Source organism: Pagrus major, chromosome 7 (genome assembly GCF_040436345.1).
Source record: "Pagrus major chromosome 7, Pma_NU_1.0".
Lineage (NCBI taxonomy): Eukaryota > Metazoa > Chordata > Actinopteri > Spariformes > Sparidae > Pagrus > Pagrus major.
The window spans coordinates 18,587,483-18,606,157 of record NC_133221.1 but is presented as its reverse complement, the minus strand read 5'-3'; the positions used below and the strand labels follow the sequence as shown (position 1 = coordinate 18,606,157).

Genomic DNA, 18,675 nt, shown 5'->3' with positions numbered 1-18,675 from the left:
CTCTTCATTTTCATGACTGAATAACCGGAATAAACAAACTGGCCTTAAAGGACAACTCAGTTTCATGCTGTTTATATTTGGCGGGCCCTGCCACCATTCTAGCTTCAAACAGTGTTCCTTTTCCAAAACTACATAGTGGCCCTTCAAGGGTTACTTTATGTGAAGTCAGTAAAAGAAGTTGACGGGACAGTTTTTGTGCAAGTACTGAACACAGCTGAGATTTTAGTTAAACTTCTAAATGCCTCTGAATGCTCTGCTGTAAGAAGTCGGTGTCACCAGCACAATATACACACATAACTCCTGAACAGCTCCGAAAAAAGTTTAAAGCTTCCACTGCGATTCCAGAAAAAGTATGAGATATGAAAAGACGTAACCAAAGGGTTTAACTGTATATAGATTAAGTATGAATTACGAAATTGAAAAGGATTTTGAAAATGTTAAACTTTTGAACATTCTGCCCATTCACTTCAATGGGAATAAAAGATTGGTGAGTGTATGTGAAAGAAGGCCTAAGTAGTTGACGGACAAAAAACGTCCAGAATATTATTAATAAAGATATAAATACGAGAATATGAGTGTGCATCAGCGAAAGCAAGCAAGTCATACCTCGAAATACTATATAATGCATGCCATACAATCTATAATTATCTTGTAGGGACAATAGATACCTTTTCTACTGAAGCAGCTGCTGCTTTTTTGGCTTTAAGGAGCAGATTACACATCGTGTCATACAAGCAGGCTGCAATTAAGTGGTTTGCTCAGTATCTTAACTATCTGGCAGTTAAAGGTCAGAGGAAATGACATGCAGCATAATCACATATTGGCCCAAAGTGCATATCAGTGAGTACAGGTTTACAGATACAGGTAAAGGCTTCCCAAAGGATTCAGGTGATGAGTATTTCTTCATGGATGTGTGCTTTCATTAACGGAGAGAACCAGCTGAAGACAGGATTTTGAGCTCAACCGCATAGCTTAGTTCCCGGCAATATTGTGTGCATTGAGAAGTTTCTGCAAAGTGAGCGCAGTTTTGCTGTTGCATTGGGAAAAATCTATAATATGTTTTAATAAGTTATGGTTTCACAGCTGCTAATATTAAAAAATGTGCTTGAACATATTTGTAGGGGATTACCTTCAGTTTGGATGCATGTACCTCTGATAAGAACAATAAGAGGGGATAAAATATTTTGCAGAACTCTAAAATTTTGGCTTTTTAAAAGTTCAACATTATCATCGTCCAGTCTACTGTATGTTCTCAGACATCTTAGGCAGGACATAACTTTCCTCTCCTCGGCCTGTGTTACGTTCCTGCTGAAATTAAGGGTCACTTGGGTCCCGACTTTAAGCTGGAGTCCAAGGTATGCAGGCCTATGTCAAGTTATGAGCATGCTGGCTCAAGATCCAAGGCCTTCCCTGGGTTTCATTCCTACACAGCGCCGTTCTGTAGGCGGTCGGGGGTGAAGCAGCCGTTGGTCCTACAGCTGCTTTCTGCCCTCTTGTCCCAGGTCAGTTTGTTCCGGGCCCTCCAGCGCTGAGCGAGCGGCTCCAGGAAGAGGGAGAGGGAGGAGAGCAGATAGCAGAGCCCAGCCAGGTAGAAAGAACAGTCGTAAGTCTGAGTGTAGTCGTACAGGAAGCCTGAAATACACACAAACAACACAGGAGCACTTTAAAAGTCCGGTTCATTCACAAGCTGAGGAAACCAACTGACAGTGCTTGAATTATTATTTTTTTTTTTTTTTAAAGAAACTTTTAAAACTGGGAATTTATAACAGCATACGTGGACTTTAAGACAGAAAAAAAAGTTTCGATCAAATGTGGCCTCTATCTGTGTGTATCGTTAGTGAAACAATATTTTTGAACTTTTCTATAAAAATAATTTGAGCAGCTAAAGATTTGTACATTTCTACAGGAGCACGTGTCACTTCTCTTGTTTTTTAGGTTTTGGCAGCTTGGTTAAATCGTTGGACTTGTAGCTGAGTTTGTACTGAAAAAAGACACCATGCATGTGGGGTAAGAGTTTAAAAAGTGGAAAACGATGATGAATGACAATCAGAAAAATGAAACTGGACTCCCAAGGTATAACACAGAAGAAAGCAAAAATTAGGCACCGCTTTCTAGTATGGCACCGTGTATAAAAAAGTGTTTGTAAGTAGGGTTGCAGCAGTTATATGCCCTTGTACATTTGCCTGTGTCAGATTTGAATTCTACCGTATTAGTGTATCAAAATATTTACATTTATTTATACCAAGTTTTTATGCGGTGTCATGTCTGTCAGGACAACATATTTTGCATGCAACCCCAATCCCCCCCCCGGGGAAAACCCCTTTCCTTATGCACTATGAACCTTAATAACTGCATTACTACCAAAAACTTCAGGATGAACACCATCCAGGAAGGTTTTTCACAACCTGGCAACCTAAATGTTTCTTTATAATAGCTTATAACTGCCTTACAAAGGATTAGTAAATGACATAACCATTAAGAAAACCAGTCATTACAATAAGACCCTTTGTAAAGGTTGCCTTATTAGAAGGTGGTACTAAAATTAGACACATTTGTCATTTGACATATTCACATTACAGCACGGCGAGGGATCACATTTTAAGCATGAATGATCTCAGTGTAAACTATACTGCAGGTGACTCATGACTTCATGTGTTCCAGTGATTGTTTTCTCTGCACAATCCATGTTGACATTTCACTTCAGACAAGTGAACTGGTGTGAGACAAGAGCCCCTGAGCCAGATAAAAAGCAGCTTCGACAACAGTAAAAGCTGCCGCTGCGGACATTAGCGGCCAGCTGGCTACCCTGAAGAGACGGACAAGACAACAGGAATGTTATCACGACCTGTGGCACGAAAGCCTAACGTCAGTTTCTGACTCGAACCGCATGGATGGTAAACAGAGCCACACGCTATTTCCATTCCACCCTGAGGGGGTCATTAGTCACATTTCAAACCTGAAATCCATAAGCTCCTCTGAGGGGATTGCCTAACATGTCAATAGGTTCAAGGGAACCCCCCTGCTTTCTCTGGGGCCAAATGTTACCTATGAGGGTAACTAAGAGTTACTTTTCCTAGAAAGACACACACACGCACATTCACAGAAAAAAATAGCCAGGGTGGATATATGCATTAATCATGACGGGACTTGCTCTATTAACTTCAAAACAAGTCTAAGTGTCCCATTTACTGAAGACTGAAAAACTGGTTTGATTCATGGACGAGTTCATGTGTTAAGAAGATGATTGATTTATGACCTAGAAAAGGCATAGTTCAACTTGAGGTAACAAAAAAAAAAAACGCTTCCAAGATTAGAAACAGCTCTCAAAGACAAATAAAGGCAATCTGCCTTCACTTAAACAGTCAGAGTCAAAGCCAGGCATGAACACAACGCTGTTATTCTTAGAGTTAGGATTGGCTTACGTGCAGGCAGGATGAAACTTGACCCAGTAACCCCTGTGTGAGTTTTCGTCAAAGCAACCCCAAAATCCCAGCCTGCATTGAGGGCGGCTCCATAACTAACTATAGGTTGTTTTTCTCCTGTGTGTTTCAGTTTTCACACTCCGCGGTGAGTGCAAGCACACGGACAGGCAAACACACACTTGGAGGTGCTGCGAAGAATTCAGGGCCCCATGAAAAAATGTGCCACAACACCCCCAAAAAATATATGTTCAGAGGAAAGGCTTATGAACCCCTTCACGGATCCCCCAATTCACTCACTACACACACACGAGAACAAGCAGAAACACATACAAACTTCACCTTGCCCTCTGTGTAACAAATCACTATCCGACAGTAACATCACAGCCACAATCCCATGCCTGTGCAGTGCATATGTGTGCGCTTGTTTCTGTATACGTGTGGAAAAGTGGGTTAGCACATGTCTAACTCCTGACTGTATTCCATGACGTGATCCACTCACCCGCCAAAGGAGGCCCCGTGAGGCAACCCAGGCCCACGAAGAACATGGAGAAGCCCATGGAGTTGTTGAGTTTGTCTGCGCCGACGAGATCGACCTGCAAAATAAAAACATCATATTCAACCTGAAGCTCTTTTTTCTTATTTAAATTTTAAAACATAAAGATGCATGCATGTTAACACTGTACAAGTCACATATACTTCACATTACAACCATATTATAAACAAACATTTTTCATTGATACAATTTTAAATAAAAAGCTACCAGGTAGCTGCAAACATTCGACAATAGACCATATTCACACAGTGGCCATTTTCCTCTGACATCACGCTCAGGGTGGGAAGCTCAGTAGCGTACTGCTGTCTCAGGTTGCAAGTCTTATAAAAGTAGGAAATCTGAAAAACTGTTGTAATTTCACTGCTTCCTGATTGATCAACAACTGAAAAGACAATAGATAATTAAAATCCAGAGGAACATCGGGCCATAATTCAAGATAAAACCACAGATATCCTGTTAGCTTCCCGTTAGACAACTGCTAACGTTAGCATTCAACCGCTTTCTAGCTAACAATACTGTTTGATAGTGTTAGACGACACGAAAGGAAAGGCGCAAACTAATTCAAAACATCAACACACATCTCGGACACTTTTATTTAAGTTTGAAAGTGAAACAAACTGGATGTAATTAAGACATAATCTTAGCTAGGCAGTGGTATGCTAATATTAGCGAACAGTAACCAAATATGTTGTTTTACCTTTAAATATGGCCCAATGTCCCTTCAGATTATCACTATCCATCTTCTATTCAATTGCAATAGAGAAGCGGTGACATAATATTTTTTTCTCAGATACGTTACGCTTAAATTACTTAATAACAGCAGCACCTGTTCATCCTGGCCAGAGAGTGACGAGAGCAAAATGGCCGCTGGTTGAATATGGTCAATCAATGTCATTCCAACAAGTTCAACTTGATGGATTACCTGGTAAAATAAGCTAATTTATGATTCTAAATTAATTTAGACCCTAATGAACTGACTCTCTGGTTCTGGTTCAGAGTTGGGACATGGTGTTTGGAAGCCAGGGACGAAAATGTTTTCATGTTTATTGTTTCTTTCTTTGTTAATCACAGTTCATTTTACTAACAGTTGTATTCTTAACCTCAATTAGACAATGACTTAAAGGGTAACTCCGACAATTTTACACTTTGAAGTCTGTTTGAAGGTCTTGGGGAGTACTACTGCATATGTTAAAAAGTATTTTGTGGCTCCAGAGGAAGCTGCATGTAATCTGATAAATTGCCACCACTAATGTCATTCTGTGACTAAGGTGCACTGTGGGAAACAGATGCCAGGCTTTTGAAAAGGAAGAAGAATGTGTGGAATAAAAGAGGTGATATCTCTGGTTCTGCTGTATCGATTCTGATCACCTGTTTTTAAACTATCCATAATGAGTTCAACAGTATTACAGGAGTGCAATGTTAGACCAGTGGACTGCTTATAGAAAACCTGGTGCCTACATTACCCACATTGCAACTTCGCCACAGAGTGACATCACTGGAGGATAGTTATCAGATTACATGCAGCGTCCTCTGGAGCAACAAAAGGCTTTATACTACTTTTTTCACATAGTACGCCACAAAACCTGTAAACACAAAATGTTTTTATACTGGACAGCAACCCGCCAATTTGGCTGTCCTTTTTGCGGCTAGGTCCGCGAATTTAGACAGACTGCGGTATACTGAGGGTCTGTTTTGGTCTGCCAATATGACGCCTAGGAGGGTACACTTTTTGCCATCTCCATTGCTATGTAAATCCAAGTCGTCGATGTCCCGGCAAGTGCATGACATGGGCGGAGGTGTCGATGACGCGCACTGTTGTGAGACCCACAGGCGGGAGTTTTAAAAGCAGGAAACAGCTGATCACAGCAGTCAGTTCATCACTTCATCCGCGGACGTCAAGATGAGCAACTGGAAAGCCGCTGAGATCCAGGAGATGTTAACCATCACAGCCGAGAGAATCGTCAATAACCAGATCACTCGTCACTGTTCACGCCCAACTTCGTGCTTAACGTCACGTCACATGTTTACGCCTACCCCAGTGGCGGCTTTTTTGAAAAGGAGGAATATTACACCTCCATTTCACATAGACAAGACGGCAGATTGCAGCCTTTACCTGGCTGCAAATGTGGCGCATTTTCTAACTAAAAGGGGCTACACTTTAAAGGAATAGTTCACTCTAGAACGAAATTCATTCATTATCGACTCACCCTCATGCTGATGAGAAGTCCGGTGTAGTTTCTTCTAGAGTGAACTATTCCTTTAATGTGTCAAATTGGTGAGAGACAAGTTTACACTCACTACACCTACCAGCAGTTACAGAAATGTAAAATAACATTCTAAGGGCTGAGGTGACGTGACGCTCAAGGCAATTAATGTAAACTGATAGCTCCCCTCAGGATCAGAATAATAAAAAAAAGAAAAAAGAAAGAAAGAAAAATAACTCTATAAGATTTAGTTGTTCTCCACAGTGAGCTGCTGTGCTGAAAGACCTGTCAATCACTTTGGGAGTGACTACAGGTTCCAGACTTGTGTTTTGAATGTTCTTTTGTTTCCATTGTACTTTTAATGTCATGCCTGACAACACTAGCTCTGACTGAGATTATAAGGACAGCTGTTGCTTGCCATTTCAAACTCTTCAAAACATTGTCAACTGATCAACATCAACAGGCAGAGACAAGTTCTTGTCAAGTTTTCAATCTGATTGAGGAAGAAAACTGGTTTGACTGTTTCTTCCGTTCACATTCAAAGAAAAAAAAAAACTGATTAACACTTGTCGACATTTAGGCCCAGAGGCATGTCCTGGCCTTTGAGACCACACCATCACCAGGTGAAATCACACCACATGATGAACGTCCTCACGTTTTTGTTTTCAGGTGTGATATGACCTGACGTTACTGGATACATGCTGACTTAATGTGTCGTTCCACCCATAAAAGGCAGTTGGGAAACATCTCCAAGGATACTTTTCCCTCTCAGTGCGTGACACCCTGATGTAATGACGCCACTTTTAGATAATGCAGAAGTCCTCACACGCAAACACAATTATTGTGAATTCACCAGATTCGGAGTCTGATACTGTCGAGGTTCATGGTAAATGAACTACAGACTGATAATATAGTGAGACTAAAGTCAAATGATATTAAGAGAAAACACTGTGGCACTATCTGTGGGTACCACAGACTCTTCAACATTGCATTGTTTTGGATTTCCTAAAACACAGCTTTCACTTGCTCAGAATTGCTTCTCCTCTGTGTACCGCTCTGTACGGTGGTGAAGAAACAATGACCATAATTGGTTCTGGAAAACATTTTTATGCAAAGTTGAGTCATAGTGTCTTAGACCTTTGAAGCTGCAGCAAAAGTTAGCTAACTGTTCATTTCATAGGTTTGAAATTTCCTAATAATTTAATTGCAAGTTCCCTGTTAAGAATTATGTATTTTGACGGAGTGGTGCACAGGAGGGAGGTCCATTCAAATAAGGGAAGCGAAAAGAGAGTTTTTAGTATTTTGGTAGGTAATGTGTCATAAGGCCCTGACACACCAGACCGTCAACCATTGTCAGGGGACTGACTAAGCATGTAGAGCAGGTGGCGGCTTGTCGTTGAGAGAAACCAGTCTGACTGGCTGTTCAGGTTAGAGGATCAGTGCACGAAAAGAGAGATGGAAAAAGGACGGGAAAGCACTAAATGATTTCACCCATTTAGTGCAGTTTCTACTTAAGTTATGAGCTTGTCGGCCACCGGCTTTGGTCTTTATGGTGTGTTCAAGTTCAGCTTTGTGGTTGAGACACAGGAGGTGTGTGGCGACAACAGTGGACCTTTGGTGCAGCTAGGTCCCTGATGTCAGTTTGGTGTGTCAGGGCCTTTAAACGTACAACTTAGAACTAGAGCTGCAATGATTAGTTGATGTATGATGTATGATGTATGATGTATGATGTATGATGATGTAATGATGTAGTTGATTAATTCATTATTCGATCCAAAGAAAATTAGTTGCCATCTATTTTGATAATCAATTATTTGTTTGTTATTGGTTGGTTCCTGATTTGCTCATAAATGAAGAGTCTTTAGCTGTGGGATAGTTAGCTGGACAAAAGAGACGACTCAAAGACGTCACTTTGGGCTCTTGGAAATTGTAATGAGCAATTTTTCATTATTTTCGACATTTTATAGACTAAATACTTAATCATAAAAATAATCTGCAGATCAATCAAAGCATAATAAACATAATTGTTGCAGCCATACTCAGAACACGTCTGTTTCTAGCATAAAATCAACCTGCTGCCAGTCTGATGATTTAATCGTCATAGCAAACAAATGTTCAGCAATGCCACAATAATGCTTAAAATATGAATAAACAATTTTAAGTAAAAACTCCCCCGCCAGTAGATAAAATATTCAAATGTATGTAAATAAAAAAAAAGTTTGCTGTGATACAGCAGGAATAGCTGTAAATCTGTCTGTATTTATCTCTAAATTGATGAGTGACTCTTATAGTATCTGTTGTAGAGTTGTCACGATTGAATTCAATTTTCAGAAGAAAAAAAAAAATATATATGTTTCAGCACTGACGGCTATGCTATTGTAAGATTTAGACTTTTATCCACTGACTACTGCCATTTACATTTTTTATGAGGTGCACCTGAATGCACCATGAAGTCCCTCTGAGAGTGTCAAACGCGGGCACAGACAGACAGCAGAGGAGAGAAGCAGAGACGAATCTATGGAGATCAACGCCACCAAAACACGACAGAGACGCACAGCAGAGTTTTGTGGATACTGCATTTGATTATGATTGCAGAAACTGAAAGCTTATTTTGTTACATTTCCGTGTTAAACTTATTACTTAAAAAGCTTCTCCCTCACTTTAGTAAATCCCTGCAGACATGTGAGGACAGCAGGGCAGAGATGCTGATACATAACACCAGAGTACAGTGCCAATACAAATGTCACCTGGCTGCTCTACACACTTCAGGTGGTTCGGTTATAACTGCCTTTTGTTGTTTACAGTATGCGGAAGACATGTGCCTGTTGGCATCAGAGCTCAATCATCCTGTGCGTCTACAATTGAAATGCATCAAGGTTCCTTTGTTGAACTATTGTTGTCATGAGTCAGTACAATTGGCACAGCTGTTTCAGAGCCGTGACACCAGGGACGTGACTGCCTGAGAGTGCATTTATTCCCACACCCTCTGGTCTATATTACATTTCAGGCAGCCTCTCTGCACTTTGAAGACTTAATTTATTGGAATTAATATTTTGGATGAACCAACTCAACACTGTCTCTGTTTCCCTACAATAAGAACCAAATTAGCCCACTCCTGTGAATTTGAAGTTACATATCAGCAATTTCTACAAAACTACGAGACCTGTAAGGTAAAGCACTACTGAAAATTACATCCCAACTTGTTATAGTACAAATGAATAGGCATGTTCAGATCAAGTGGTCTCCTTACTAGAACGGGAAGCAGCAGAGCCATGTATCCACCACAAAAGATGGCGAAGAAGATGGCGTAAACCATCAGCAGGATGTAGGAGGTCGCCAGTGGGGAGAGCAGGTTGACAAGGCCACAGAGGATCAGGTAGGCCTTGTGGTAGTGGTATTTATGGAACAGGTTCCTGTCTGTCACCCAGCCTGAGGCCAGCTGGGCGATGGTCTCTGTGATACCTGCGACAGACAGAGGTGGACAGGTGAGGCTCATGATGTCTCACAAGTGAGAGAGAAAGGAGACAAAACATTCAGCTTCCACAGTTCAATGATTTTATATGAGTGTTCAAATCAGTGGAGGGATCAGACGGTTTGTGATGGAGTGTTTTATCTGAGTTAAATAAAGTGAAGTAAAATGTTCCTGTTTCTTAGAGGGAGGAATACAAGAGAGAGAGGCAGACTGTGGAAGGCAGACAATGAAATATTCAGGTAGTAACAGGAAGATGCTCTTTGGTAATGGAGTTTTTGATGGAATCCAAAAGACAACAAGAGCATCGCTGCTCTCTTCACCTTTAGATATAAATGTCTCCAAAAATCAAGAAGCTTCACATTTAGTTTTTTGTTTTTTTTTAATGTTACAACCATCTTCTCCGTAGGGCAGAACTATCTGCATGACTAAATACCACTTGAGGTAACTGATAATTACATTTTTAGCCAGGCTATGGCATGGCTCTACGTGTACTTTAGGACTATCGGTATGTTTATCGCTGTGGTCCAGACTTAAGTATCCCAACTGTAATTCTTAAAAACATTCATGGTTTCCAGACGATGAATCCTAATAACTTCAATGATCCCCTGACTTTTCTTCTTGCTCCGCCATGTAGCTGACAGTTCAGTTTTTAGTTCAGATGTTTTGACAGCAATTGGATGGACTGAATTTGGTACACAAACCCTCAAGATGAACTGTAATACTTTTACAATCCCTTAATATTTCATCTACCTTGTCCACTATTTTTGTTTATGATGAAACACCTACAAAACAAGAAGACAGTGCTAATTAGAAAATGTTAGCATGCTTATGCACTTTACTAAGATGGTGAACATTATACCAGCTAAACATCAGCCTGTTAGCATCATCACTAGTAGCATGTTAGCATGCAGATGTTAGCATTTAGCTTACTTATTGTTATTTTGAGCTAACTGACCCTTCCAGTTCCACATAAACATTCAACCATCACGTAGTTTAGACCTATTCAACTAGCAGCCCTTTTTTATAACTCCACATGCTAATGAGCCCATTTATTAGTTGTGTCTTTTGCTAAGCGCGGAAATACTCTTATTTCATTTAAAATGTTTAAACCCAGGCTGAAACCCAGAGGAAATTCAAGTTCCTCTAAGATTAAAAAGGTTCATTGTTTTGTTTCCTGCACTTTTGTACATAGTGTTTCTTTGTCATTGTGAAAACTAATACGAAGTGGAGAGATAATGTTTTTCCTGACACTGATGGCATAAAACAGTAAATACCTTTGTTCTTTGGTGTTCCTGGTGGGACGAACACTGATAAAGTATGTAGTTTACACAGAAAGAGTTAAATGTCAAAGTCAGCCATGACACTGCAAAGTGTGGTTCGAGTGCAGCTTAGGCAGCCTATACATGCATCTACCAACAGTGACAAGCAGGGACCTGTGCACGTTCCACTTCTTGTTCCTTTAAAATAATGCAGTTTAATAAAAAGAAAGCCTTGAGGAAGAGGTAGTGTGCACCGATACCTATGTGTGTGTGTGGGTGGGTGAAGGTGGAGCAAAGAAAGCATGTGAGGGAAGGCTGATGCTCTGCAGCAAAACTACACCGGTCTGCATTAATATAAACATGATGTCTAGACGAGTCTACTTCCTGTTGCTCCCGTTCTCTAAAACGAGAATGCTGGCAGGAACAGTGAGTGGCAACATGTACATTTATTAACATCTGTATGACACCAAGCAAACTACTCATTATGCTCTATCCCATCTGATTGATTGTTTGCTCCAGTGGGGTATGATGACTGGGCAGATATATCCTCCTCTCTGCTGAGGTCAACTGGAACGTGATAGGCGGTGCGGAAGCTGCAGTGGTGTATTGACCGTTGCAGGAATAGCTACACACAGGCAGCCCTGAGCCATTGATCAATGAAACAAACTGGTTCTATGCAGATCAGAGTTACCCACCCTCCGCTCCACTCAGCCTCTGCACCACAACCGCACAGGCTGCAGCCACGGAGACACTCAGCTTGAACTCCAAACAGAAGAACTGCTGAATATGGATGAGTTTGCATACAGTATGTATCACCAAGTAAACTTTTATTGTGACTAAAACTCACGTTTATCTACATAAATGAACATATCCCTGTAATAAAGGCTGATGAACACTGAAATGCCTCGTCAGTGAACACCTTTGCCTTCCTTACATAACCGACTCCAGAGCGTTTCTTTCCTCCAAGGTTACAGAGATGACATGAGGCAGCTGTGCAGTGTTTATGTGTCCTCCTCTAGCGACCCAAGACAGCGTCCTGGGGTGTCCCCTGCTTGCACACAGACAAGTTGTGAGTTTGTTTGTGTGTTTTAGCCTCAGCAGGTTGGTCCAGGCTTGCAGCTGTTCCTGTTCAAACTCAGCACAATGCAGTTTAAATTTGGCCTTGCCAAGTAGCATCTTAAGCCAACTGCACCAGGAACATTATTGGTTCTGTCCCTTTCTCTCTGCAGAGCTGACAGATATAAAAGGTGTATGTGCATGCCTCTGAACAGAGGGACAGTTTGTCACTAAAATAAAGCAAAGGATTATAAAAGGCATGTTGGTTTTCCCAGCTTCTCTGATCTGCAGTTGGCTGGTCTTCTTGCCTCCTCTTTTGTACGCACTGCTCAGTGCTCCTCTGCAAAGTATCAGCCACTTTAGAGCTGGACTCGAACAAAATTGGGAGCCCCTCTTGTCACCACGCCAGCAAATTTACTCAGTTAGCTGTTGCTTAGCGACTTCGGTTAGCTCCAGTGTTGGCGGCTGAGGGTTGACAAACAGACTGACCCGGACGATAGCTGCCTCCCTCCCTCAGCCGAGTCAATGGGCCTCTATGACAAGCGCAGGGTCAGGGGAAAGAGGGACAGCGGGACGCTGGCATGGTGGCTTTGTGGTGAGGGTGGCACCACATCTCTCCATCTCTGTCTCGCTCATTGCAGTGCACGTGACCAGCGAATGGGACAGAACAAATGTGTGTGACTCAAAAGAATTCTTCACGCTCGCTGGCTGGAAGCTCGTGAGGAACCCTGCGGATCACCAGGGACAATTCAGACACCTCTCTGGTTTTTGTTACACTTCCATGGAAACGTTGTCATTTTATCCAGCAGTGTTATTTGACCTCAGTCTTAGTTGTGCCTAAATCCATAAATGTTTCCTCCCAGCTATGTATCTTAGATGTGCATATGGTTTTCTTGAGACCTCTTTCTTTAATTCTTCCACATTTTCTCTTGTTGTTGCACAGCAATACTGACAAAACAAACCCTGAATTTTTCCAGACCGTCTACATACAGTAATTCAAAATGAGTCCTCAAGGCACACGAAGACCATTTCCTCAAAAGCATGGATGCATAATTCAAACAATCACATCACATTTAAGAGATGTGAGTTTAAAAATGTATTAAAAGTCAGCACATGTGTATGTCTGCAGCTTTTCTCACTTTGTCTCTTTTTGTTACATCCTGCAGTAGATGATAACAGATGATCATTACTCTTATCTCCAAGACACCTTTCATCAAAGGTGATGCCATATCTGCCCTCTGACGACTAATTACCGACCGATGGATTACAAAACAGAAGCATGTAACTCATAAACGTACAACCCCATCTGGAGCGTTTTAATTATTCACAAAGCCTGACCGAGCACTCTTAGAGAATCACATGCACATGTGTTCGCTGGTCAAGATGTTAATGCTGTTTTCTGTTCATATGGAGTGGCCTCATCAATGGCATACTGCTGAACCCACCCGCCCTGGCCAGTGGACCAAAGTTCAGCTTTTATGTAAGCACATTCATTACATAAGACTGCAGAGTCTGAGCAGCTCACAAATAATTAATGCCTAGAAGTTGACTGAGGACTTTTTTTTTTTTTTTTGCATTGCTTCTTAAACCAAGCCTTAAAGTAACCTGGACCTCCCCCTGCTCAGTCACTGTGGAGTCCCTGCTGGAAGCTGCTTTCAAAGACAGACAGCAGGAATCGACTGTGTACTACACTGTCTGTTATTTATAAAGAGTGTCAGGTTTATTATTTGACTTGATGCTGCAAAATAAGTCAGGCACAGTCAATTCCATCACTGGTGTCTAATGTAGAAGATGAGAGCAGGTGAGATTTGGTACTGGTGTTGGATGGAGAGGACAGTATATTTGCTCTACAGTCAGGAGAAATACTGCACCTTACAGAGGCACCCAGATGAGGAATATTAGAAACATATTACAAATATTCAAATTAATTAAATGCCTCCATTCATTTAAATGCCTTGTAACGGTCAATAGCACCAAAGTTTCAAGAATATGTTGTTATTACACTTTGGCTTTTATACGGATCAAACAAACACTATCTAACATTTTAAATTAGTGAGCTTTAAAGGTGTTGGTAGGAGGATTTTGTCACCTTAGGACTGAGCAGACTAGCTGTTTCCAACTGTTTCCCATATTTTTGCTAGGCTAAATTAATTGCCTGTAGCTTCATTTTCACTGTACTGATTATAAAAGTGAAGGCACTGCACTTTCCAAAAGGTCAGACTGTTCCTTTAAGGTGGATCATAAAAACACAGTAGGATTGGCTATTGGCCAATGTCTTACCTGCCACAGAGATGATAAAGGAAGCATCCATGGCATCGATGCCCAGGGTTCTGGCACGGGCAGACAGGTGGAAGTAAGGGATGAAGTAGGCCAGCTGGCTGAAGACCAAGGACCAAGTGTAGATGCAAAAGAAAGGGTTCTTGAGCAGGGAGAAATCCAGTACTTTGGTTTTTCTGACAGGTACCTCAGTCGGCGTGCTGGCATGTGAGGGAAATCCAACAATGGTGGAGCCATTCATGCTGCCATTGACCTCCGCAGGATTGTCTGGAGTTGTGGGTTTACACTGACCCAAGTCATGGTGTGGCTCATGGCCATTCACTCCATTGAGGACCAGTCTGGTCAGTTCAGGGTTCACTGACTGGTCCTGGAGTCCCTGAGTACATTGGCCCCCCTGGATCTCAGTGTCCCCGTGAGGAGCAGGAGGAGGGGAGGGGAATGAGTCTGATTTGGAGATGCCATTGGATAAGTGAGAGGAGCCATTAGAGCTGCTCTTAGTGTATTCCTTCTCTGAGGAGCTCTTGATGGAGACAGCAGGGCTCTTTTGGATGGGAGAGGAGGTAGGGTTTGCAATGGGAGGCTTCACGTTGATGGGTCGCAGAAGCATCCCAGTGGCCACCAGATTCAGCATGAGGCCGCCGAGAATTAGCATCGCCCCTGTGGAGGACAAAGAAAGCTCAGGACCAACAATGTCATCTTATATTTGCTGCATTTATCCTGGGGCCTGTTCTTTTTTCCCTCTACATGCTCCCTGTTGGAAACATTATAACCTCCAACAAGGAGGTCATGTGTGTGTCATACCAGTGTCTGTTTGTTTGTTGGTTAGTTGGTTTTGTCAGCAAAGTTACACAAAATCTTCTGAACAGATTACTAGAAAACTTGGATGGAGGATGGGTCTCAGCCCAGAATAGACCCCATTAACTTTTGGTGCAGAACATTTCTCGCAATTCTTTTGTTGATTTCTCAGGGAATAATGCATGCATCTTGAAAAAAAAATCATATTGAGGTGGCTGGGATCTATGAGTAAGTTCAAAAGAGGACTGTTGGGCCTTGGCAGCGGTATGTGCGCTACTGAGTACCATTCCAGTTAGAAAGTGTAACATCTTTTGTCACTTCTATGCTGATGATTCTCAGCTGGACCAACCAGCTGGATGGATGGGTTTGAGGACATTAAAAGCTGGGTGGCAAATTATTTCCTTTCGCTAAAAAGCGGTAAAACTGAAGTAATTATCTTTTGTCCCAGACACCGTCTCACCAGTATGCTAGGCCATGTCAGCCTTGTGTCATCTTTTATTCTGAGCTCTGTCTTGATAATCAAACCAGTGCTGTTGTGATGGATAGGTGGGGTAGTAAGAGGAGAAAATACATCATTTTATGTTAAAACACCACTTGAGCCAACCAATGATAGTGGACCAGATTTTCATCCCATGTGAGAATGGACCCCAGGAAACCCATATAGTGATTCAGATGATACATAGTTAGGTTTTGTTTTTTTAAGTGTGATTTGTTTTAATGTTTTTTGCTGTTATTTTTATTTTATTTTCATGAAAAGTCATACAATTTTGAGTTCCAAGTGAATGTCTTTAGACCCCCCCAAAAATCATAAAAAACATTAAGCAAAAACATTTTTGTTTTATTGAGATTTTGATGACATATGTAGCATTGATACTTAGCGTCAAAACGGGGGAAGAGGGAATTAAACATTTTTTAGATTCAGAAATCAATATATGGATTAGAACATGTCAGGAATTAGATGAGGAGCAATTCTCTTTGCCTGCGGCGTGGGGGAGTTGTCAGGTGAGAGTTGATTCTCTTTACCTAAGATATTGTCAGGTCATTGTCTTGCAAAACATTGAAGGGCCATTGCCCCTTGGAAGGCATGATTAACACTTATGGTGATGAGGTCTTTATCTGTTGTCCTTTTGTTACCCGACAGTTTATAAGTGAAGCCAATCTGAAAGTCTGGAGAGAACATTCTGCTTGGGTCTTCTCTCCATGCTGCATGTATTAAAGAGATCTGATTCACACACTGAGTCTGTGAAGCTTCAGAGAATTAGCAACTCTCAAATTTCAACAAGGAGAATTTCCCTTACAGTTGTTAAAAAAGGTTAAAATCAGCCAAGAACCATTTCCAAACCCAAACTGATTCTGTCTTTCTATTATATGGAAAAGATAATTCACACCTTAAAATTCTCTACATCTAGGCCTTCACCAGTTGTCATTAACTTGCTTGCAGTTGGTCCAAAATGCAGCTGCAAAATGATAACTGAAAATAAAAAAGCATGAGCACATCAACCCCGGTCTAAGCTTCTGTTCATTGGCTCCCTGTTCATTTTACAATTCATTTTAAGACCTTGCTGATTACTTCCTAAGCTCTTATTGGTCAGACCCATTCTTGCATCACAGATCTCTGTATTTTCTCCCTTGTTGTTCATTGTTGTGTTTTTTATTCTTAACTTTATATTTTTTTGTTCTTTTGTACAGCACTTTGGTCAGTCTTAAGCTGTGTTGAAATGTGCTCTAGAAATAAACTTGACTTGAATTATACAATACAATACAATGTGCACCAATCAAAGAAATGCTTTAGGACCTGACACTGCCTGCTCATGAACAGCTCTGCCTACCTTGCCAAGCATATTGGTCCAGGAGCAGCTGAGTGAACGGAGCGAGGGCAAAGGTCAAACCCATGCCAGAACGCCCGATCGCATACGCTGTCGCTAGCCTCTTTCTGAAGTACTGCGCTGTGACCACTGAGAAGGATTGGTATAGTAGTGCAAACCCCATTCCTAAGAGGAGAAAAGAAGGTTACCGTGATCAGATATCTTTTACAGGAATGTGGACAGACAAGAGGTAGATGAAAAGTCTTTCACAACCACTGATGACAAATAGCTTTTTTTCATGTTTGGTTTTGCTTTGTGGTTTCAGAGTCATCAGGGAGGGGTGCGTCTCATTGAGGTTTTTTGGCTCACAGAGATTTCTACTCACCAACTATGACTCCCATGCTGATGTAGAGGAACACCACACTATTGGCGAAGATACTCATGATGAATCCTCCACTAACCAGCACTGCCCCAGCGATGGAGGTCACCCTGGTTCCCAGCTTAGCACAGGCAACAGAGGCAAGGGGTGCTACAGACGATACAGGAGAGGAAATTCTCAAACTTTTCTGTTTTCAGCATCTAAGGGTAAACATGTAGAGGAAATGTGGCTCGGAAATGATGAAACTTTGCAATCTCTTCTTAGAAACTCATTTGGGTCATGAGGGTGAGAGGACACAATTGTACAAGAAACATCTCTGAGATATTATTATCTTTATATCCAGCCTATGGATTCAGCGAGAGCTGAGTCAGTGATGCAGACAGAGTTTGCTGTTCTCAATACGGACCTCCGGACAGACGCAGACTCGACATGATGGAACCGATCCAGCTGATGCTCTCTGACGAGCCTCCAAACTCATCTTGAAATGCCACGAAGAAGATCCCAAAGCTTTTCAGGGTTCCCATCACAAGGACATTTACCTGCACACACACACACACACACACACACACACACACACACACACACACAGGAATTGTCAAGTGATCTGTGCTTGCAGAGAAAACATCTATTTAAATGTGTTTGGCTTAATCTGTGTTTTACTGACAAGATGAGCTCTGTAAAACAAACACGAGGGGGAAAATGAAACATGAAAACATTAAATTGTCGATCGTTGCAGTATGCAGTGGTGAGTAGTTTTGCTGTTTAAAGTTTTGTCTTGCTGTTGCAACCATTTTTTTCTTGTTGAAAGAGAGCAGAAACTACATCATTGCACACAATATATCTGCATTTGATCACAGTGGTTGAGAAAACTACCGGTAGTAGTTTAAGAACTTTTGCACTGTTAGAAACTGTTGAGTTAAATATTTGCCTGTTTCAGGATCAAGGATCTTAAAGATTTGAGGTGGACATACCAGGAAGCAGTGCAGCACCACCATCCAGCCCCACCCTCCATCTGGAGGGTCCTCGTACTGGATCTCTTTCTCCTTCTCCTTCTTGGTGGTCATGGCATCCTTCCTGAACAGGTTCATGGCTGCCTTGGTTTCACTAAGGAAACAAAAAGAAAACATCAATAACATATCTCAGAAGCATTCATCGCATTACAGATCAAATTTATACAAACATGCATGACATGTGTTTAAATGTAGGTGATGTTGATATATACACAGTTATGGTTGTTGTACAGTAACACAGTGACATAGTGCTGTCAAGTGTTAATACACATTCAATTCATTTATATTCTGTGAGCGAGTCTCTTGGTTTCGGTGTAACAACTGCAGCAGCACAACAGTGTGTAGCATATTAGAGATTTTGAGGAGAAACATGAACAAAGAAAATCTTGATCACTTTCTAAATAAACTGCGATATAGATTTCTTCTGCAGAGCTTTTGCTTCA

At 41.5% G+C, this 18,675-nt stretch overlaps 1 protein-coding gene across 1 annotated transcript; it reads right to left on the bottom strand.

The window, feature by feature from the left end:
* Positions 1 to 1,042: 1,042 nt before the first annotated feature.
* Positions 1,043 to 18,320, bottom strand: slc16a4 (solute carrier family 16 member 4). The gene is made up of 8 exons (XM_073470996.1): positions 18,194 to 18,320; positions 17,629 to 17,761; positions 17,229 to 17,372; positions 16,868 to 17,029; positions 14,247 to 14,900; positions 9,430 to 9,641; positions 3,922 to 4,015; positions 1,043 to 1,632 (listed from the first exon to the last, which is right to left on the bottom strand). Exons 1-8 carry the CDS (start codon positions 18,308 to 18,310, stop codon positions 1,424 to 1,426), a joined length of 1,725 nt encoding a protein of 574 aa, XP_073327097.1. The 5' UTR covers positions 18,311 to 18,320; the 3' UTR covers positions 1,043 to 1,423.
* Positions 18,321 to 18,675: the final 355 nt, after the last annotated feature.

Excerpts from the sequence above, each read along its gene's own strand:
- slc16a4 (XM_073470996.1), bottom strand. The coding sequence starts at position 18,310 with ATGAACCTGTTCAGGAAGGATGCCATGACCACCAAGAAGGAGAAGGAG. Across the intron at positions 17,762-18,193 it reads TGGTGCTGCACTGCTTCCTG|GTAAATGTCCTTGTGATGGG; the intron begins GTATGTCCACCT and ends GTGTGTGTGCAG. Across the intron at positions 17,373-17,628 it reads GAGTCTGCGTCTGTCCGGAG|CACCCCTTGCCTCTGTTGCC; the intron begins GTCCGTATTGAG and ends TATCGTCTGTAG.